The sequence below is a fragment of the Octopus sinensis genome, linkage group LG7 (genome assembly GCF_006345805.1).
Source record: "Octopus sinensis linkage group LG7, ASM634580v1, whole genome shotgun sequence".
In the NCBI taxonomy this organism is placed as follows: Eukaryota; Metazoa; Mollusca; class Cephalopoda; order Octopoda; family Octopodidae; genus Octopus; species Octopus sinensis.
This window is the reverse complement of record NC_043003.1, coordinates 7616131-7640701: the sequence shown is the minus strand read 5'-3', so window position 1 is coordinate 7640701 and position 24571 is coordinate 7616131. Positions and strand designations below refer to the sequence as shown.

General features: G+C 38.1%; 1 protein-coding gene and 1 long non-coding RNA gene across 2 annotated transcripts in view; one reads left to right on the top strand and one right to left on the bottom strand.

Annotated features, from left to right (window-relative positions):
• On the bottom strand, positions 1-15129 carry LOC118764162. Its single transcript, XR_004999950.1, has 3 exons — positions 15010-15129; positions 14443-14444; positions 1-30 (listed from the first exon to the last, which is right to left on the bottom strand). It is a non-coding gene; the product is annotated as an uncharacterized LOC118764162 (long non-coding RNA).
• Positions 15015-24571, top strand: part of LOC115213987 — an 18614-nt gene continuing 9057 nt past the window's right edge. Inside the window, exon 1 of the mRNA XM_029782997.2 lies at positions 15015-15521. Within this exon, the coding sequence (XP_029638857.1) occupies positions 15047-15521 (475 nt within the window). The 5' untranslated portion in view covers positions 15015-15046. The remainder of the gene's footprint in view (positions 15522-24571) is intronic.

Genomic DNA, 24571 nt, shown 5'->3' with positions numbered 1-24571 from the left:
TCCTCCGATCTATGGAGGAATGAGAAACCACTCCACTATGGAGGAATTCCACAACCAAAAAGAATTCTAAAGGCATTTTTTGGCAGAGATGGTTGAAGGAAGGAATTCCAACTGCCTTTCGTGGTTTGCTACCTGAACAGCTCCTTCATAGGATCCAGTGGCTAAAGACATCATCAGAAGGAACCACGTCTGGTTTCGGCCCCTACTCCTCTACCGTTTTCGACGTGGTGCCCACCTCTTTGGGAAGTGTCTTCAGCTCTGGTGTTGAGTGCATTTCTTCTTTCTCCTTCTTTCTTCTGCTCCTTCTCTTCTTCGACGCAGCGTCAAAGATGTCAGCGGGCGACTGACCATCCTGCCAATTTTCCCTTTAAATACTCTTTGATAGGCTCCAGCAGCCAGCACCAGCTAGTTGTCACGTGACACTGTCTAAACTTCAACTGACCCGTGGAGAGGAAGGGCGCAATCTTAGCCAGCGCTCTCTCTAAACCTGCCTTCCAACAGCGTCGTATTAGTTTCAGTTCCAGCAGCCAAAGCCGACCAGATGTTTGGTGGTACACCCTTTGCATTCTTCATTGATGCTAAGATTTGTCAAAAACAAGAGAACACACGATTTCATTCCGTGAAGTGACAAAGCAACACGTTAAATGTCTCTTGTTTGCCTGATAGCATATCTTTGGTTTATTCATGTCGTTGCTATTATGCAAAAATGTCGTAAGTCCACAACGTTGCTTTTATTCAGAAGATGAAAAATAGTTTCACCATTCCATAGCAAAACCATTGTACCAGACTTTGGCAAGTTTTGTTATCTTGGCATCTGAAAGGCGGCGAGCTGGCAGAAACGTTAGCACGCCGGGCGAAATGCGTAGCTATATTTCGTCTGCCGTTACGTTCTGAGTTCAAATTCCGCCGAGGTCGACTTTGCCTTTCATCCTTTCGGGGTCGATAAATTAAGTACCCTTACGCACTGAGGTCGATGTAATCGACTTAATCCGTTTGTCTGTCCTTGTTGTACCTCTATGTTTACCGCTTGTGGGTAATAAAAGAAATAAGAAACGTTAGCACGCCAGCGAAATGCTTAGCGGTATTTCATCTGCGTTACGTTCTGAGTTCAAATTCTGCCAAGGTCAACTTTGCCTTTTATCCTTTCAGGATCGATAAATTAAGTACTAGTTGCGTACTGGGGGTGATCTAATCGGCTGGCCCTCTCCCCAAAAATTTTATACCTAGAGTAGAAAAGGATATTTTGGCATCTGAAGCAGCTGGAGATATGATAGTTTGACCAAAGGAACCGGGTATTGCAAGCAAAAATAAATATTGAAAGAAACGCATTTGGCCAAATTTGGACATACGACATACTTTTTAAAGGCTTCAGGCTTTAAAATACAGCCAGGCTGGGGCACCGCTTTGATAGGTCCTTGACCGAGCAAATTGACCCCAGGACTTCAAATAAAAACAACATGCAACTTATTCTATTGGTTTCTTTTCGTCCAACCGCTGTGAAGTGGGATGTAAACAAACCAACATCTATTGTCGAGCAGTGGTGAGAACAAACACGAAAACAAAACACGCACTCACACACACACGCACACACACACGCACCATACACATGCACATACATACATACATACATACATACATACATACATACATACATACATACATACGTATATATGTGTATGTGTGCGTGTGTGTATTTTATGTCTGACGATGGCTTAGCTGGCCGAAACTTCGAAGTCACTGTCAAAAATCTTGCTTAAGAATTATATATACACACACACACGCACACACATACACGCACACACATACACACACACGCGCGCGCGCACACACACACACACACACACACACACACACACACACACACACACACACACGGCAGGCTTCTATTCAAATTCCGTCTACCAAATTCCCTCATCAAACATTAGTCGGCCCGGACCTATAATAGAACACACTTGCGCAAAGTGTCGCGCGATGGTATTGAACCCGAAACCACTTGGCTGCAAAGTGGTCTTCTTGACCACACAACCACACTTCTAACACCATATGATCTATTTTCTGATAGGCTTCAGAAGGGAACTGAAACCTGTTAAAAAAAATTAACCTTTATCGTGATGATACAATTAGTACCACGTATAATTGCCTTAATACTACTCCCACGTTCATATGTAGAAGAGGAGTAGTAACAGTAAAGAGATTATGGAAACGGAAAAAAAATATGGAAGAACAAAACGTTGCCTGAATAGCTGGAAGCCATTACTCACGCTGTCATTTCGATGCAATTGAATTACTTTCACAACATATTTCATATTAATACAATTACTGGAGTAAAAAGCTATTTATAAACATGGCATTACCAACACATAGAGATTATATCTCATCAAAAGAGGAAACTAGTTCATACAGTGATTTCGAGTCTGGTTGGGTAATGTCGTTCGCGTTTATAGAGTTATGGCCGACATAAAAATTGTTATGGCCGGCATAAATTTACTGTATTGAGGAACAACGGTATTAATTGAGATGAATATACGCATGTATACAGATAGATAGATAGATAGAGTGAGAGAGAGAGAGAGAGAGAGAGAGAGAGAGACAGACAGATAGATAGATAGATAGATAGATAGATAGATAGATAGATAGATAGATAGATAGATAGATAGGCTGATAGATAGATAGATAGATAGATAGATAGATAGATAGATAGATAGATAGATAGATAGATAGACAGACAGACAGACAGACAGACATACAAACAAACAAGACAGATAGACAGACAGATAGATGATAGATAGATAGATAGATAGATAGATGATAGATAGATAGATAGATCATACATACCTACATACATACATACATACATACATGCATACATACATACATACATACATACATACATATACATGCTACATACATCATATAAATAGAGAGAGAGAGAGAGAGAGAGAGAGATTTGCTTTGAGTTCAAATCCCACCCCCGTCATCCAAAGACCGTGACGTTTCTGTCAAGAGTTACAACCGACCGATCGGGCGACAGCCAACTAAGAGATAGAATCGGCAATTTGAAAAGACTGGAAACCTGTTTTCCTTTGCTCGATCGAAAGATCGAACGCCACCATAACTGGACTCTCTCGTTCGTCACGTCGACGAGTGAGAAAGTTCAGTAAAAACTGTTGAAAATCAACAAACAACCCTTTGCTCGTCTGTATGCAGGGTCAAAGCTTAAGATTTCAAATAGCATCAAATACCTGTCCCGTAGCTTCTTTCTCAGTCGCCACCGGACTTATAAAGAAAGTGTAAGGATCTTGGTGCTGCTACCTCGGTTTACTAAACAACCTGCATGATGGATGTTATTAGGGCAACGAGCTGGAAGAATGGTTAGCGTGCAGGGGAAAATGATTAGTAGCATTTCGTCCGTTATGAGTTCAAATTCCACCGAGTTTCTACTTTGCTTTTTATCCTTTCGGGGTCGATGAAATAAGTACCAGTTGGTGGGTCTTGTGTAAAAACTTTGAAATCGTGGTCAAGGTTTGTGTAGAACCAGCCTCATTTTCTCGTCACTCAAACTTGTATTGGTCAGGTACAACAAATGCCGCGTGGCCAGTAGTTATCAGGATGCAGAATATGCTTGCGGTTACCGTCTCTCACTTGAGCAGCTAAAGAGCTGAACGGCCTTATATGACCCGGGTCCGTCGAGTGTCTGTAAGTAACCTTCTTCCAGAGCTAATTCCGTGACATGCTAATCAACCCATATGTATGTATTTATGTCATTATTCAGTCTTATTTTAAGATTTCTTACCAATAGAAAAAGAGCCGGTTTCTAACCTAGATTCAAGGCTCCTTCATTAGAATTTCAACATCAACAATAGGATATTTTTGTATTTGTGTGCATGTATGTATGTATGTATGTATGTATGTATGTATGTATGTATGTATGTATGCATGCATGTATGCATGTATGTTTTGTTTGTATGTATATGGACTATATACATTCCATATATGCATATATTCTATATATATATATAATTTATATAGAATATATATATCTATATATATATAGGAGGGAGAATTCACAAAAAAAAAAGACGAAGACGTGTTGTGTAGACAGCAAATAGTGTATTAGTATTTATTATAACTCTCGAGAACTGAAAACGTTTTTAACGTTCGAGCCTATGCTCTTCACAAAAGGAACACAGAATAAACAAGGAGAGAAAATAAAGAATGTGTAGTGTTAGCAATCTATCCTGCGAATGCGGACACACACAACACACACACCCACCACACAAACACACACACACACAACACACACTATATATACTCTTTCTCTTTTTACTTGTTTCAGTCATTTTGACAGCGGCCATGCTGGAGCACCCCTTATCGAGCAACTCGAACCCCCGGACTTATTCTTTTGTAAGCAGTACTTATTCTATCGGTCCTTTTTGCCGAACTGCTACGTGACGGGGACGCAAAACAACACCAGCATCGGTTGTCAAGCAATGCTAGGGGGACAAACACACACACACAAACACACACACGCATATTATATATATATATATAGATATATTATATATATATATATATATAATAAATATCTCTATATATACGATGGGCTTCTTTGTCAGTTTCCGTATACCAAATCCACTCACAAGCATTGTTCGGGGCCCGTGGGCTATAGCAGAGACACTTGCCCAAGATGCCATGTCAGTGGGACTGAACCCGGACCATGTGGTTGGTAAGCAAGCTACTTACCACACACCACTCAATAGATTTATGTATATGTACGACAATATGTTTGTATGTATATTTTTATGTGAATTTTCGGAAAATATAACAACTATGCTAAATGATCCTATGCACCTCCAGGAATCATTAAGTCAGTCCCCTTAGCTTTATATATTGTCTCCTGTGAAGGATAAAGTTCCTCTGCCTTAGGTAAAAATTTAAGATAGCTTGATAGTTAGTCCTCAGTGCTAGATAAGTTAATATTGATCAACACAAAACCCAGAGAAGAAAAATCAACAAACAGCTGCCAAAATATGAATTTAAAACTTAGGCACTGCTGCTTCAAGGTTCTAAACATTCATCTTTTCCTTCTCTGTAGAAAGTAACAAAAAATTAAAGACAAAAGTAAAACCAATCTTATTTCAAAGACAAACATCGTATGGCTCTCTTCGGGTAAACCTACGTAAAGTGAAAATATATTGAAAACAACGCATAACGATGATGGAACGCAGTTTTGTTCTCGAGGTGAGAAACAACCATTACAAGTATCGAGATTACTCCCCCTGCCGTGTGTACGTGTGTGCGCGCGTGTGTGTGTGTGTGAGTAAAGATGACCAGATTGTTGCTTTACTTATATATATATATATAAAATATATATATATATATATATACAATAAACACACACACACAGGGTGTTCAAAAAGTCTCTCCGCAGTAAGTATTTTATTGCTAAATAAATATTTATAAGATGGCATAAAAGACTACAAAGGAATATATTAGACTTTACAAGACTTTAAAAAACTTTATAAGAGATGTTGAAAGTGTCGTCCTTCATTTTCAATAAATAAGTTGACTCTTCTACACGTTTTGAAATGCATCTTGGAGAGTTTGATTTGCGGAAGTTTGGCTACACTTTCTAATAGACCAAGTGACCACGTTGAGAGTCCCTCATCTTGCGATACAGCATCGCAAAGAATCGATGAGTAAGCCAACTCTATGGCTAACTAAAACTCGTTTATTACCGTATTGTTTACTATTGAAAATATTATTATAACAAATTACTTGCTTATGATCTTGTAAGTACGAACGTTTCAATATCCTGTTCTTCTTATTTCTTGAAGCATTTGCTTTAAAAAGAAAACGTTATTGGTGACTTCAAGATATCATCCTAATTTCTGGATCATGAATTCGATCCAGATATTACATCGTATCGATAAAATATTTTCCTCACCTTGGAAAAAAATAAGCTTCCGTACATAATACTTATAAGGACACTACATTCGTATTTATGTACCACTGATGGAAATTGGCTACATGACATTCAGGTTTTTTTTTTTTTTTTAATATCCATTAAAAAAAGTCATGGAAATAACTTTTACCATGGTTCTTAGCACACGCAGTTAAAAGCAAATATTCTTCTCATAAACAGAAAACGCGACCTGTCTGGGATTATCGGTTCCGATAATTTCATTTCTCTTACGTTTCTAGTTTTGGAAAAAGCGGCACACAAAAATACTATCATTTTCCCCTCACTCTTAAATCTGAAAATTCCAGTCACATTAAATAAACGATTATTAACTCTTTTAATATTTTAGTATTGGTTTTTTTTTTCTTTTCTTTCGTCAGTTTTAATGTGTTGATGTGTTTCACATTGCCGCCGGTCAAATCCATTAACATACGTATCAATTTTAGATGTTCTTAACCCAAAAAAGCTATTGATTGGACGACTTCCAAATTCATAGCGAAATTCAGCCTTTTTACTTGCAGTTTTTTTTTCCCTTTGATGGGGGTGTTTTTTTGTTTTGTTTTTTTTTTCACGATAGTTTCCTGATTGCTTCGAATGATTCAAAGATAAATTCTCCTTGTATTAATAGCTTGTTTTTTGGCCTTAATCGTGACAGCTGAAACAAATTCAATAACTAAAAACCTACCCCCGTGCATATATTTTCTTTCTACTTTATTTCCATATCTTGGAAAGTATGTGTTCCAGTTCATGTGATGCTTCGTGGAGGCCCAGGCATATTCATTTCTAATGCATCCCAGCGGATTCGAACGTGAATGTGCTAATCGCGGTTATGCTTGGCCAGTTTCCGATTTACCAGAACGTATTAAGAACCAATATGGAACCCATCGTTGTGAATCTCGCTGTTCACCGTTGCATTTGGCGATTTATTATTGGTTGATCGCCAGGATCAGTAAACGTTTTGTTCGCTGAAATTATAAGCAAGAGCTTTTAAGTTTTGTGACACTCATTAGTGTGGGGTGTCTTTCGTTGACGAGACACAACGATGACGAAACACCGGGAGTCCCAGAATCTTTTGCGCTCTTGAATTGAGTGTGTTATGAACACATGTTCGTCTTAAACGAGGTGTTCACTTGTAACGGAACACCACAGCAATCATATGCATACAATATGTGTGTGTGCGCGCGTGTGTTTGTATTTGTCTGTGTGGTTGTCTGTGTTTGTGTGCGTGTGTGTTTGTGTGTTTGTGTACGTGTGTGTAAGTTTGTGTGTGTGTGTGTGTGTATGTGTGAATGTGTGTGTATGTGTGTGTGTAAAGATTTTAAAAATACAACTTTGAACTTCACTTGATACCCGGCATCCATGTACAACTACCTCTCCCCGCCTATTCCCACCCCACTCCCAAATGTGTATATGCATGTGCGTGTATGTATGTGTGTGCGTGTGCGTGCGTGTGTGTGCGTGTGCGTGCGTGTGTGTGCGTGCGCATATATATATATACACACATATATATATATATATACACACACACATATGTATGCGGGGAGTGTACCAGTCAATCAGTCAAAATGTGACGAAATGAATTAAATAAAAATATTATTTTTCGAAAAATATTACATTACGTGGCAAACTGAATGTTTGATAGAATTACTGTTTTTGATAAGACTGAAAACAAACAGTCGAAACCGCAAAAGAAAATTAGTTTGTACAGTATTACATTATTTATATATAAAAAAAAGGGCGAGAAAGAAAGTGATTCGTTCATAATACACCTCCGCTCATTTCCACCTGTTTCGTTTTATTGGATTATTTCATACATACATACATACACATATGTGTATTTATATATATAGGCGCAGGAGTGGCTGTGTGGTAAGTAGCTGCGCTAACAACCACATGGTTCCGGGTTCAGTCCCACTGCGTGGCATCTTGGGCAAGTGTCTTCTGCTATAGCCCCGGCCGACCAATGCCTTGTGAGTGGAGTTGGTAGACGGAAACTGAAAGAAGCCTGTCGTATATATGTATATATATATGTGTGTGGTGTGTGTTTGTGTGTTCTGTGTTTGTCCCCTAGCATTGCTTGACAACCGATGCCGTTGTGTGTTTACGTCCCCGTCACTTAGCGGTTCGGCAAAAGACCGATAGAATAAGTACTGGGCTTACAAAGAATAAGTGCCGGGGTCGATTTGCTCGACTAAGGCCGGTGCTCCAGCATGGCCGCAGTCAAATGACTGAAACAAGTAAAAGAGAGTATATATATGTATATATCTATATATATATGTATATGTATATGAGAGCACTCCGTCGGATACGATCAACGGAACAGCTTCTCGTGAAATTAACGTGCAAGTGGCTGAGTACTCCACAGACATGTGTATCCTTAACATAGTTCTAAGTGACATTCAGCGTGACACAGAGTATGACAAGGCCAGCCCTTTGAAATACAGGTACTACTCATTTTTGCCAGCTGAGTGGACTGGAGCAACGTGATATATAGTGTCTTACTCAATCAAAGACACAAAGCGTCGCCCGGGAATCTTTATATATAAAAATCAAGTTGTGTGTCTGTCTCCTACGATTTAGATTCCTAACTACTCCCACATTTTGCGGTGCAGTTTAACCAAAACCGGGTATCTTATAGTCGTGATTCATATCGAGCCCTTCTGGGTATTAGCGCGCGTCTACGATGAGTCTACGATTTAAAAATAATTTACCACATCATTTTTTTCATTTTAATGCATTTTTTTCGCTATTATATAAGGGAAGTAACTCTCTAAAATGTCTACGATGAGTCAACGATTTAAAAAAAAATTTTACCATCATTTTTTTCCATTTTAATGCATATTTTTTTTGCTATTTTTTGGCTATAACTCTCTAAAAATGCTTATATAGTTATTTCCCTTACAAACCCGAGCAACGCCGGGCGATACTGCTAGTTTATAATAAATATTATTTTAAAATCACTAAATTAAATAACTGACTACAACAACGAAGATGAGTCACTGGTTAAAAACTGAAGTAATTACTATCCACATAAAGGTAGGAATAAAACACTGGATGACTTCTGCGACCATATCCAAAATTTCCCATATACTTTCCATAAACGAAAAATTAATTCGAACCTCAACAATCTAGTATGGAAAAATCAAATTGAACTACAAAATAACAAAGACCTGACAATTAAAGAAGCTGACAAAGGAAGTGCTGTAGTTCTGATGGACACAGAACACTATAAAAAACCTAGTATTACCCATACTAGAAAACGATGCCTTCCACGAAAAAGTTGTAAACAATAAACAACAGGCGTAGGAGTGGCTGTGTGTGTAAGTAGCTTGCTTACGAACCACATGGTTTCTGGTTCAGTCCCACTCGTGGCGCCTGGGGCAAGTGTCTTCTCTACTATAGCCTCGGGCCGCACCAAAGCCTTGTGAGTGGATTTGGTAGACGGAAACTGAAAGAGACCCGTCGTAGTATATATATATATATCTATATATATATATATATATATATATATATATATATATAGATATATATATATATATGATGTCATGTGTGTGTATATGTTTGTGTGTCTGTGTTTTTGTCCCCCCCAACATCGCTGACAACCGATGGCTGGTGTGTTTAACGTCCCCGTAACTTAGCGGTTCGGCAAAAGAGACCGATAGAATAAGTACTAGCTTACAAAGAATAAGTCCTGGAGTCGATTTGCTCGACTAAAGGCGGTGCTCCAGCATGGCCACAGTCAAATGACTGAAACAAATAAAAGAGTAACAAAAAACAATGAAAAAACCTTGCATTCTTAATTCTTCTACATGGAAAAGGCCTGGCAGGAAAAGAAACAGACTACATCACGAACCTCAAATGTAAGCCCAGTCTTTTTTATGGCCTCCCTAAAATACACAAGAGCAAGATAATCAATGAAGCCTGCAAACAATCACCAGGCAAATATATAAATATCTAAACGCCAGAAGACTTGACTTTAAGACCCATTGTAGCTGGGCCGGCCTGTGAAACCCACCGACTGAGCAATTTTCTAGATATCCTACTGAAACCCTTGCTGAAATACATCAAAAGCTTCATTAGGGATGATTTAGACATGCTAGAACACCTACCAAAAACGATTAATGAAGAGATTATATTGGTCCCCCTCGATATTATCAATCTTTACACCAACATCCCCCATGACTATGGAATAAAAGCAATCAAATTCTGGTTGGAAAAGTACTCCGAAGTACTCCCAGAACGCATAAATCAGATCTTTATAATTGAATATTTAACATTTGTTCTTCAGAACAATTATTTCCTATTTGATGACACTTACTATCGTCAAAAATGTGGAATTGCGATGGGAACGAAAGCAGTCCCTGTTCTTGCGAACCTGTTAATGTGTATTTTGAATTCACCATATATGAAGTGTCATTTCAAAAATATGGTAATCCATTTCACCATTACATAAAAGAAAACTGGGAAAAGATACCTGGATGACTGTTTTACCATTTGAAAGGAGACCATTGACAAACTTTTGGACTTCAAGCCAACACTAAATGATATAAATAGTAACATTCAATTCACAATGGAATATAGCAAAGAACAGCTCCAATTTTTGGATATTATGATTTAAAAGTCAACAACCAAATTATAACTGACATCTATCATAAACTAACGAACTCGAAACAATATCTCCGTTTTAGCTCATGCCACCCGAAACACGTCAAAATAAATATCCCCTTTAATTTGGCAAAAAGGATTTGCACAATAGTGTCTGATAGAACTACTCGGGACCTTCGTCTTCAAGACCCCAAAATAACACTAAGTGAAAGACAATATCCACCCTCACTTATAGACGATGGAATTAAACGTGCCAAGAAATTAGACATAAAAACACTAAGGACAACACAACATAACACCACACCTCATCTCAGAACACCACTGAATATATCAACCCACAGCCCTAGAAACAATGAGCATACAACACTATTGTGCAAAATTCCGCCGAGGTCGACTTTGCCTTTCATCCTTTCGGGGTCGATAAATTAAGTACCAGTTGCATACTGAAGTCGATCTAATTGACTGGCTTCCCCCACACCCTGCCGCTAAAAAATTCGGGTATTGTGCCTATTTCTTTACTACCCATAAGGGGCTAAACACAGGGAAGACAAACGGATTAAGTCGATTATATCGACCCCAGTATGTACTTATTTAATCAACCCCGAAAGGATGAAAGGCAAAGTCGACCTCGGCGGAATTTGAACTCAGAACCTAACGGCAGACGAAATACCACTAAGCATTTCGCCCGGCGTGCTAACGTTTCTGCCAGCTCGCCGCCTTTCGGGCATTGTGCCTAGAGTAGCAAAGAATTAGACGCAATCAATAATGTATAAAAACCATCTCATATCGAAATAAGGAATTGTGTTAAGAAACCCCGAATGATCTGGTGCAACATGAAATGTTTTACTCAAGAACACAATTAAATCGCCCGCTCCGAGAATCGAAACTTCAACCTTGCGATCGTAAATGCAACATCATAACCACTACAAGAACACTCTTCTTTTCTATAATTCATTTAATAAGTTGCACAAATTGGTTATTGTTATCTGTACATCACAAGGCAAGTATGCAGCACAATAATACAATAACGGTGGGAACAGCAAAATTCGATATAAACAAGCGTGCACACAATATATTGATGCTTATATTAACATACACAGCAAATCCTATCCCATTTAGACATTCAAATATATTTATGAATATATTTTCTTTCTATTATTTATCGGAAGATAATAATAATAATAATAAAACTATGCAAGGGCCGGGAATTTAGTGCATTGTACTTAGCGAAACAACTGTTGATTAATAATATCTATCTATCTATTTTTTTATCTATCAGCCTGTCTGTCTATCTATCTATCTATTTCTCTCTCTTTCTCTATCTATCTCTTTACTTCTCTCTGCCTCTCTCTTTACCTCTCTCTCTCTTTACCTCTCTCTCTCTTTACCTCTCTCTCTCTTTACCTCTCTCTCTCTCTATGTATTTATCTGTCTACCTATTTACTTCTCTCTCTCTCTATCTATCTATCTATTTACTTCTCTCTCTCTCTCTCTCTCTTTATCCTCTCTCTCTCTCTATCTATCTATCTATCTATCTATCTATCTATCTATTTCTCTCTCTTTCTCTATCTATCTATTTCTCTCTCTTTCTCTATCTATCTATTTACTTCTCTCTGCCTCTCTATTTACCTCTCTCTCTATGTATTTATCTGTCTACCTATTTACTTCTCTCTCTCTCTCTATCTATCTATTTACTTCTCTCTCTCTCTCTCCATCTATCTATCTATCTGTCTGTCTATCTATCTATCTATTTACTTCTCTCTACCTCTCTCCCTATGTATTTATCTGTCTATTTATTTACCTCTCTATCTATCTATCTATTTACTTCTCTCTCTCTCTCTCTCGATATCTCTATCTATCTATCTTTCTATCTATCTGTCTGTCTGTCTGTCTATCTATCTATCTATCTATCTATCTCTCTTTCTCTATCTATCTATTTACTTCTCTCTGCCTCTCTATTTACCTCTCTCTATCTATTTACTTCTCTTTCTCTATTTACTCTCTCCCTCTCCCTCTCCCTCTCTCCTCTCTCTCTCTCACTCTCTCTCTCTCTCTCTTTGTCTACCTCTATCTATCTATCTCTTTACTTCTCTCTGCCTCTCTCTTTACCTCTCTCCCTATGTATTTATCTGTCTATTTATTTACTTCTCTCTCTCTATCTATCTATCTGTCTGTCTGTCTGTCTGTCTATCTATCTATTTACCTCTCTCCCTATCTATTTACTTCTCTCTTTCTATTTACTCTCTCTCTCTCCCTCTCCCTCTCTCTCTCTCCCTCTCTCTCTCTCTCTCTCTCTCTCTCTCTACCTCTATCTATCTATCTATCTATTTACCTACTCGTGTTTTGAGTTCTATTTTCCTGTTTGAATCACCAAATCTATTTATGAATATTGATATAAAAGACATTTTTTTTACATTTGTCTACGCAAATTATCTCCAAAGAATTTTAGAATGTTAGTATAAAGCTGGCATTTACTAAACAACCTTAGTATACATACGAGTGTTTAAGAGGAGCTTACGATAGCTGCACGATTCTCTGGATCCTTACAACTCATTTGCATTCCGCTCAACTCACTAAACCCCAAAGCGCTTAAGTGGCTTACACACAATGATAGAGACACCACATATAGATGTCTCTGTGTCGCTGAGAGATTTTCCTATTCTTCGAAAGGAAAAAATACAAAGTGTCTTATCAAAATAAAATTAACTCTTTTATATGATGAATGGTGTTGAAAGGCCTATCGTTTCGATCGGATGACTAAAGCCACTGATCCCAGCTGATTAGAATAATTACTTTTTACTGACCAAATCAATGTAATTTTGTCCAATTCCGGCAAGGTCATTGATCCCTACTGAGTAGAATGCTTATCTTTTACTAACCAAATTAGTACAATTTTGTCCCGTTCCGGCATTCCATGCATTGTATATAAAAGGAGTGAATTCTGTATGTATGTATGTATGTATATATATATATATAATATAATATATATATATATATATATATATATTGAGTGGATTTGGTTAATACGGAAACTGAAAGCCCGTCGAGTGAGTATATATATATATATATATATATATATACAAAATAAGAAAATAGAGGAATACACTTTAATCAATAATCAACTACCAGATGATACCCATTCACATAATTTATTAACCAACTACATAGGAACATCAAGATCACTCACCCGACGGGCTTCTTTCAGTTTCCGTCAGCCAAATCCACTCACAAGATTTTGGTCGGTCCGAGGCTATACTATAAGATACTTGTCCAAAATGCCACGCAGTAGAACTGAACCCCGGAACCATGTGTTTGGCAAGCAAGCTTCTTACCACACATCCACGCCTGCGCCTATGTATTTTTACTTTTTGTGAGTAACACTTAATTCGTTGACGCTTTTGAATGTGCCCCACTTTATGGTCTTTACTTTCTAGATTATTCGATATGAGCTCTAATTGTTCGACACAGGCTTGTACCGTTCGGTTTATTTATTATTATTATTTTTTATTGCAATTGAAAGTCCGTTCTGCTCTCTTCTTTGCCTCATAATGCTCAACTAATTATTTTTTTTCATGTTTGTGTGAATGATTAACTGCAACGTATTGTACAATCGAACATAGACAATATTTGAGAAGCAATAAATATTAATTTCCTTATTTTCCTGTTATTTTGACATTTTTATTTACATCTTCCTACTCTCATGAACAACTTTCATCATATACATTCTTCAACAATAGCGCCAATTGGGAAAATCGAACATCCATACATGCAAACCCAAATGTTATAATTACCACAAAGTTTAGTAAAACACATGCTGTTATTATTGACGGCTCGAGCACTCTGGTGTTATATAAACCGCATATTAAATATGGAACGTCTCATTTTCTCTCGCTCCATGCATAATTTTCGTGAACGTGCGTGGCCTAGTGGTTAACGTGTTGCATTCACATTCGATTCCCCGACCGGGTGGTGTGTTGTGTTCTTGAGCAAAAACACTCCATTTCAAGTTACCCCAGATCACTCGACTGTAACATGAGTAACACTGAGACAGACCGGCGTCACGTTCGAGGCCGAGTAACTGAGTCTCTGAGCTCGTAATCCTGAGTCGCAAGCTCGTAACCCTGAGTTCGTAACCCTGTGTCGCAAGCACGTAACCCTGAGTCCAATCTCGTAACCCTGAGACTGACCGGCGTCACGTTCGAGGCAAAATTTGAAACCAGTAGTAGTAGTAGTAGTAGTAGCAGCAGCAGCAGCAGCAGCAGCAGCAGCAGCAAGTAGTAGTAGTAGTAGTAGTAGTAGTAGTAGTAGTAGTAGTAGTAGTAGTAAAGCAGTGAGCTGGCAGAATCGTTTGCACGACGGATGAAATTGTTGTTGTTGTTGCTGCTGTTATCATCATCATCATCATCATCTTTATTATTATCACATTTATTTATTTATTTTACAGCTTTGTTGCTAATAGCCACCGGAGATGTGTGTGTCATGTACGGCCGGCAGAAAGGGGACAGGAGCCAGTTGTATCCGACGGACACTTTCGGAACCGATTACGTCATCATGACTCCCAGTACGTCTATAAACATGTCTTCGACGGTTTACATCTTACCTCAAGGGATTCCAAAAACTTTGACCAACGTCACGCTGACCGTCAACAGCAACAGTTCTCTGTGTGACCTCCTTATCTGCGGACTTGGGGACACGGAATTCAATTACACCATTAAACCAAACGAGGTTCTGGCCTTGGACGATGGTAATTTGATGGACGGCGTGAAAATAAGCGCCAGCCGACCAGTCGGAGTTCTTGTTGCTGGTATATCAGCATACGACCCACGAAATGGGACGGTGTGTTTCGAACCCCCGATATCCACTTCGGAAATGTTGCCACCGATCACGACATGGGGGAAAATGTTCGTTGCTGTACCTTTGACGCCAGAAATACTTGTCACTCTGAAAATTACAGGTAAGCAAGGTATTTTCACTCTACTAATTATAACATAAAATGATGAAAATAAATATGGACGTGTGTGTATGTGTGTGTGTGTGTGTGTGTGTGTGTGTGTGGTGGTGTGTGTGTCTGTCTGTCTGTCTGTCTGTCTGTCTGTGTCTGTGTCTATGTTAGTGCACGTATGAGTATATATATACATATACATATATATAATTATATATATATATATATATATGTATATAAAAGATTCATATTGCCAGTACTCAGAGTTTTCGTTCGTCGTTTCTTCGTTGATCATTACCTGATAAACCGACCCTGCTTTTCTTTTGGAATATTCATTATATTCATTGTGTTTTCAGTTTAAAAAACTTTGTTTCCTGTGTTTATTAAATTATACATACATACACACAAATATGTATATGTATATATATTATTATATATATATATATATATAGCATTAAGGACAACTACTTAATAAGGAAAACTTAACAAGAAATTGTCAGGTAGATAGCGTAAAAAACCTCATAAGAGAAAAAAATTTCGAAAATAATTATTTCTTATTGAACATATTAATTTATATATAGAGGGCATTATACATACATGCCAGAAGGCATTATACATACATGCCAACCGCTAAGAGGGACAATTAGTCATTTCTACCAAAATTCGGTGGGATTAGTAATATGTTTGGTAGAAATGACTAATTGTCCCTCTTAGCGTTTGGCATGTATGTATAATGCCTTCTGGCATGTATGTATAATGCCCTCTATATATAAATATAATATTATATATATATATACAAACACACACGAGCTACCATGATTGACCGCTAGATTCAAAAGTTTTTTTATTCTCTCACTGTTCATTTCCTCCTGTTCCTTTCTGTTGAGGAGCGGTGGATCGAAACATAAAAGACTTTCTCACCTTCCCCAGCGTCAGACTAATAGACCTGTTGTTGTTTATACACCTGTCTTCACTTTCTTTTTGTAAATTTCAACCATTTCATGCTCGGATAGCACCGTAATCGAATGAGTTTGAGTAACGTACAATGTATTATCCTATACTCATTCGGGCTCTGCATAATAGTACACCGCAGGCTATACAACCCTGTCCGATCAATCTGTTATCGAAGCATGAAACTTACAGTTGCTCACATATAAATCTTATCTTTATTAAATAATATTTATCTCTCACCGGACAGAGTACTTTTTTGCTGGACTTACCAATAACGGAACAGTACACTATATATATATATGCACATATAAATACATATATAGATATATATGGTGTGTGTGTGTGTGTGTATGTGTGTGTATGTGTGTATGTATATATATTATATGTATATATATATATATATATATATATATATATATATATATATATATTCATATACATATATATGTATGTAGATATATATATACATATATATGCATTATATAGATATGTATATTACACATGCAATATACATGCACTATAAATATGGAGATATATATATATATATATATATATATTATATATATATATATATATATATAATATATATATATGTATGTTATTCTTACAATGTACAGTGTCTTCAAGCCCTTATTCAATTATATCTCATACAAATGCATTAATATCATCCTTTTGTTTATCATATCCCCCCAATGCATATCATACATGTAATTGCTCGTCGTATTACCGTTTAAATTATTCCATAGTATATTAAATAATCCAGTGTATCGCATTTTTTTAGATGTTATCATGTAACACGTGTAGTATTTCAATAACATAGAATCAAATACCCTTACTGTCTTCACATATTGTTCCTCGTATCAAATACCGCACAATTTTAACAATTTTAACACAATTTTTCAGACGAGTAAATATATTTTCATGAGAATAACGGTTAGCCGTTGTTATTGTTGTTTCTGTTTTTGTTGTTGAGGCAGACTTATGATCAAAGGCTTTCTAAACATGACCACACCGCCTTTTATTGGTTTTTTGAAGATTATATTATCTCATGTGTTCATTAGTTAAGAGGGTATAATGTGGATCGATGGAAGTTTGTTGCTATTTCTAGCAAAAGGCTCTCTCTCTCTCCTCTCTGACTTGTTCTGAAAACGGTTGTGGGATTAAGAAGTCCTCTTTGTGACCAAGGGAAAAATTTATAGCTGATACTCAGAACCTGGTTTCAAACTCTGTATACCAGAAGGTTATTCTTTTAACCACCCAGATACAGAAATTAATCTTTTATCTCCTAGCTACTTCAGCCACTGGACACAAACAAACAAACACCACACACACACAAACAAACACATATTGTGTTCTTCAACATATATATATATATATATATATATATATATATATATTACGGAGATGTACTCGCATAGCAAGTATTTGATCTGAGATCGTGTGCTGAAACGAAAACAATTGCAGCGTGGAAGTGTGGTATAAGCCATTTAAGAAACACACAAAAGCCGTTCGATTCACTTCACATTTAAGTTTAATTTGTCAAAATATTTTCGTCGCGCTAAAATCCCGACCTGTTCACTGACAAAGATGCAGCACGGACTTGGTCAGTGAACAGGTCGCGGATTTTAGCGACGAAAATATTTTGACAAATTAAACTTAAATGTTGGAGTGAATCGAACGGCTTTTGTGTGTTTCTTAATGGGCTATAAACACCTTCCACGCTGCAATTGTATATATATATATATATATATATCTATAATATATATAATATATATATACTAGCAGTATCGCCCGGCGTTGCTCGGGTTTGTGAGGGAAATAACTATATAAGCATTTTTAGAGAGTTATAGCCAAAAAATAGCAAAAAAAGCATTAAAAATGGAAAAAAAATTATGGTAAATTTTTTTTAAATCGTTAGTTAGTTAGTTAATTTGGCTCAAAAGCAAATAGCAAGGCCATGTAGGGGGACATGGAGTTAAGTACAGGGTGGTGTTCATGTAAAGAGTTCAGGCCACTTGAGGTCCAGGGAGGCTTTGAACAAAGCGGTCGTCGGCATCTTCACCATCTCGTCTGGCAGCTTGTTCCACGGATCCGCAACCCGGACGGAGAAAGCTCCTCTCCTTCGATTGAGATGAAATCGTCGCAGGTAGAGCTTTTCGGAATGACCCCGCAGCCGACGCTCTGGGGCAGGAGTGAAGAACAGCTCTTTCGAGAGTTACACTTTCCGCTTATGATGTTGTGGACGAGAATGAGATCACCCACGGGCGGCGGCGGTTTTTTCAGAGAATAAAGGTCGAGCGTCCTCAGCTTTCTTCATAGGACAAATTTTTGAGACCATGAACCATGCGGGTACCAGCTTCTGGCCTCTTTCGAGATGCTCATCGTAGACATTTTTAGAGAGTTACTTCCTTATATAATAGCGAAAAATGCATTAAAATGGAAAAAATGATGGTAATTTTTTTTTTAATCGTAGACTCATCGTAAACGCGCGCTAATACCCAGAAGGGCTCGATATGAATCACGACTATAAGATACCTGGTTTTGGTTAAACGGCACCACAAAATGTGGGGTAGTAGGAATCTAAATCGGAATCGGAGGAGACAGACACACAACTTCACTTTTATATATAAAGATATATATGTATATATATATATATATATATATATATATATATATATATATATATATATATATATAATATATATATATATATATATATATATATATATATATATATATATATATAAGGCAGGCAGGCATCTTTCAGTTTCCGTCTACCAAATCGATTCACAAAGCTTTAGTTGACCCGGGGCTATAGAAGAAAGTACTTGCCTAAGGTGCCACGCAGTGGTACTGAACTCAAAACCATGTGGTTGAGAAGCAGACTTCTTAACCACACAGCCACGCCTGCGCCTGGAAGATAAGAAATTTAAGCTACACGACGTTCATAACAATTTCAGGAGTAATTTGTGGCGGAACTGGAGAGAAAATCCACACCTGATAATACGAAACTAGTTTCAAATTCTGTATAAAGAAAGATTATTTGTTATCACTCAGACACTGGAGTTAATGTGCTTCTGTTTTTCTTCTGTTTTTCTATATCATCAGAAGATTAAATACTTCTATTTCTTATACGAATTAAACATTAATTTTATCTATTTCATTTCATACGTAGATTAAATATTAATTGTTACTAGCAGTTCCAATTGTTTTTTATATAAGCAGAGATATACATTATACGATTAAAAAATGGCTATCGTTGAAAATGTGACTCGCGCTAGCCGGGAAAGCAAATACAATTATATGCTGCGGCAAGCTATTTGTATGGTGTAGCGTATGTGTCACCGCGAATTTGTCTATCTCGGGCAACGTCTTAGCAATTTCATTAGCGCCGGTTTTATTGTTATCAAATTAACGCTACAAAATTATTAGGAAGGCCACATCTTTCAGGATTTAATTACGAGAATCATCTATTTTGCGTTTATGTGCGTGTATGCGTGTGTATGCGTGTGTGTGTGTGTTTGATATTACTTCTATAATGAAATTGTTGCTAATTTATTTATTTCAACAAAAGACCCATAATAAAGATGCTTTTGTTGCACAGTGAGGCTCCGCTACACAAAAAGGAATGCGTAGGAGATGAGTATAGTCGATTATACGACTGACATTGTGGTAGCGCTGCGGCGAAAGCTGAGGGGAGCGAGTGGCGCAAGCAGCGCAAGTGACGCAAGTACGCGTTGCTGCAAAGGAGTGGCTGTGTGGTAAGTAGCTTGCTTACCAACTACATGGTTCCGGGTTCAGTCCCACTGCGTGGCACCTTGGGCAAGTGTCTTCTACTGTAGCCTCGGGCCGACCAAAGCCTTGTGAGTGGATTCGGTAGACGGAAACTGAAAGAAGCTCTTCGTGTATATATATATATATATATATATATATATATGCCAGCTCACCGTCTTAGTAATGATAACATTTTAGTAAATATTATTACTGTGGAGTCAGGTTAGGTAAAAAGTTCCATCCAGATTACATAAGCTTACAGTCGTGAGTGTTAGGGGCAAAATTAGTTTATGGAGGCCCAACTTTGCATGCAGGACTCGAGAAGACTTTTTAGAAAGATTTTTAAGGAAAAAAATATGCTCCTTATGTGCAATCAAAAGTGGTATTTAATACTTCGTATCTGATAGGTTTAACCTAAGCCTCGTCACTAATGCAAAAGAAATATCGATAGAAAACTGCATTAAATTCAATAGAATACACACACGCACGCAACTTATAATCATGAGCGTAATTATAATTGTAATTATATTGTATAAGCGTAATTACATTGTAATTATAATTATTTGTTCTATATTTAATAAACAGGTATCAAATCTAATTTAAATTCACAGGGGGGTAATATAATTTCAGACCACATTATGGCACGTCGCAGAATATGCGGTAAGCAATATAAATCCGCAATCTGTTTTTAATTTGAAGCCATAGTTTGTACTTCGCTTGTACTGCTAATGCTCTTGGAGGTGTACAAGGAATTAGACAACTAGGCAGAAATAAGAGACTGCTGAGCGCAATCTGCAATCACAGTTTCGAGGCGCAGGAGTGGCTGTGTGGTAAGAAGCTTGCTTCCCAACCACATGGTTCCGGCTTCTGACCCGCTGCGCGGCATCTTGAGCAAGTGTCTTCTACTATAGTGAGAATTTACAAGAAACATCTAGATTTCTTTCCCTAACAGTTTACGTGGTTCAACCTACACAAGTTAATGTGTGAAAAACAAAACAGGAGAGTTCAAATTCCGCTGAGGTCGACTTTGCCTTTCATCGTTTTGGGGTCGATAAATTAAGCACTAATCGACTGCCCCGCCTCCACCAAAGGGCCCGAAATTTTTGTTGCAGTTGGGTTTCGAATCTTGGGCCATGTCGCTGTGAAGCCAACATCTTAACTACCCTCATGTATCTTGTATCTTCTGTTTACTTGTTTCAGTCACTAGACTGCGGCCATGCTGGGGCACCGCCTTGAAGAATTTTTTGTCGAACGAATCGATCCTATTACTTACATTTTTTTAAAACTTGATACTTATTCTATCGGTCTTTTTTGCCGAACCACTAAGTTATGGAGATATAAACACACCAACGCCGGTTGTCAAGCGGTGATGGAGGACAAATACAGACAAAAAGACACCCAGACATAAATATATGTGTGTCTGTGTGTCTGTATACGATGGGCTTCTTTCAGTTTCCGTCTACTAAACCTACTCTCAAGACTTTGGTCGTGTCGAGGCTATAATAGAAGATACTTACCTAAGGTGCCACGCCGGCAGAGGAACAAAAACCGGAACCATTCGGTTGGGAAGCAAACTTCTTACCACACAGCCACACCAGCGCCCGGCATACTCTTTTACTTGTTTAAGTCATTTGACTGCGGCCATGCTGGAGCACCACCTTTAGTCGAGCAAATCGACCCCAGGACTTATTCTATGTAAGCCTAGTACTTATTCTATCGGTCTATTTTGCCGAACAGCTAAGTCACGGGGACGTAAACACACCACCATCGGTTGTCAAGCGATGTTGTGGGGAGGACAAACACAGACACACATAAACATATACACACACATACATATATATACGACGGGCTTCTTTCAGTTTCCGTCTACCAAATCCACTCACAAGGCATTGATCGGCTCGAGGCTGCCCAAGGTGCCACGCATGGAATGAACCCGGAACCAAGTGGTTGGTAAGCAAGCTACTTACCACACAGCCACACCTGCGCCCGGCACGTTTATAATTTCGATGAAAATTCTTCAAGTTTGACAGACGAACAATATCGGACCGAAATAATCGTATAGAGACGTCTCTTTAATTATTTCATTAAAGGAAAATAAATAGTTTTACGGATTTGGTGTCAGTGAGAGCCAAAATCTCTGATTTGAAGCGAACTGCGACGTCCATTATTTAGACATTCTGCTGCGTTGGTTGTAATTAGCTAGCGTCAACAAGAGCAGATGAAGGTTGATAATTGAGTACGTTTAATTGCTCAAAATTTGATTAACCTCAATTTGGTTTGTTAACGAAGCGAAATTTGGTTAAAAACCAATCGATAATATTGCACATGGAATTTGTTCGATATATTTTTCGTTCATTCTCGAATCAGTTGTTTCGAAACTGATATGGCACATCACCATTCTACGAACGTGCCAAAGAGAGAACTTTTCCGCGTTTATTTATTTATTTTTGGTGGGGGGGGGGGGAGGAGAGGTGCTTGTTTTTTTTTGGTTTTGTTTTTCATTTGCTTTTCCTTTCTGCTCTTTTGTCCTGCTAGAAACAGCAGTCAAGTGTCTCTCAATTGACACCTTGCAAGCCTGAAGAAAAAATGGAAAGACTAGTTGAAGAATAGGGCTCCAGTGCATATTTTTTTTATAATGTCTGGGACTTATTCTATCGGTCTCTGTTGCCGAACCGCTCAGTTACGGAGGAGACGTAATCACACCAACACCGGTTTCGAGCAGTGGAACACACACAGACAAACACACAAACATACACACACAAACACACACACACAGATCTGTGTACGTGTATATATATATGTAATAAATTATACATAATATATATGCATGCATATATGGGTACCGGACGTCACCAACGGTGCAAATAACATGAAATACGTAAACAACGAGAGAAAAATGGAAAACAGGACAAGTAAACACAGAGAAAGAACCCTTCATCTGTTGTCGGCTGTCTATCTGTTATCATTGAGGGTGGTCATATTTGTACCAACTAACCACGTGCACAATATATACTTGGACTTCGTTATTGTCCTTAATTTCGTGTCCTTTGTCTCAGCTCTTTCGTCACGCATCCTGTGACCTTTTCAACGACTCTTTATCCTACTTGTCTCCTATTGGTCTGTAAAGGCGCTATGAACTAAACAGAACAAGAGGAGACACGTAGAATAAAGAGTGGCTGAAGAGGTCACAGGATGTGTGACGAAAGAGCTTAGGCAACGGACACTAAAATAATAATAATAATAAAAATAAGAAGAAGAAGAAGAAGAAGAAGAAGAAGAAGAAGAAGAAGAAGAATGACAGGGACGACGACGATGATGATGATGATGATGATGAGATGATGATGGGGGTGGCGCGGCGGTGGTTGTGGTGGTGGTGGTGGTGGCGGCGGCGGCGGTGGCGGTGGTGATGGTGGTGGGGTGGTGGTGGTGGTGGTGGTGGTGGTGGTGGTGGTGGTGGTGGTGGTGGTGGTAAGAACAGAACAATTGCTTCTAATAGTATAGGCATTACAAAAGGAATATTCTTCCAGCGAGATAGTCTTCCCGTACTTCTTTTCATTTTTGGCACGGAATCCATTATCTTTCCCACTGCAGAAAACAAATGGTTACATGATAGGATCTTCAACTGCTGGAAATATCAATGTAACTCATAATTTCTTTGTAGACGCCCTCAAGATTTATGCTAAAAATGTTAACAATGCCAAAAAGCGACTGGAATTAATAACATTTTCAGCTGATGGAATTTGGCCAAAAGAAATGTTCGTATTTGGTTGGTTATAGAACGAGGAAAGTCAGTCCCCCAAATCCAAAACCTGTGCATCCAAGTTCTCTCTATCTCCCCCATTCCACACAAAGAATGTTACAAGTGTCTAGACATTGATGAAAATGTGGGCACTGTGAATAAAGATAGAGTGACCCGAGATTATTACACCAGACTTGGGAAAATATGACAGTCAGAACTCTCCTCTTACAACAAAATAATATCCCACAATGCATTTGCAGTACCAGTGCTGAACCCATCATTTGGGATACTTGATTGGTCTGTAGAGGAAACCCACTCCACAGATATCAAAACCTGTGAAATCCAGACAACTGGGAATTTCCACAGAAAGAGTTATGTTGACAGGCTCTACCTAAGAAGAAATAAACATGGTAGAGGCCTGAGATCAGTGCAGATGGCCTTTGAATGCCATATGGTATCAGTCAGACAGCCCCTGCTAAACAGCAGCAGCAAAAATAAATATATTAATGCACTGCTGAAAGGTGAAGAGAGCAACATTGTACGAGTCGGCAGTGAACTCCTCAAGAAACACTCTCTTCCTGATGGTCTCCTATACAGC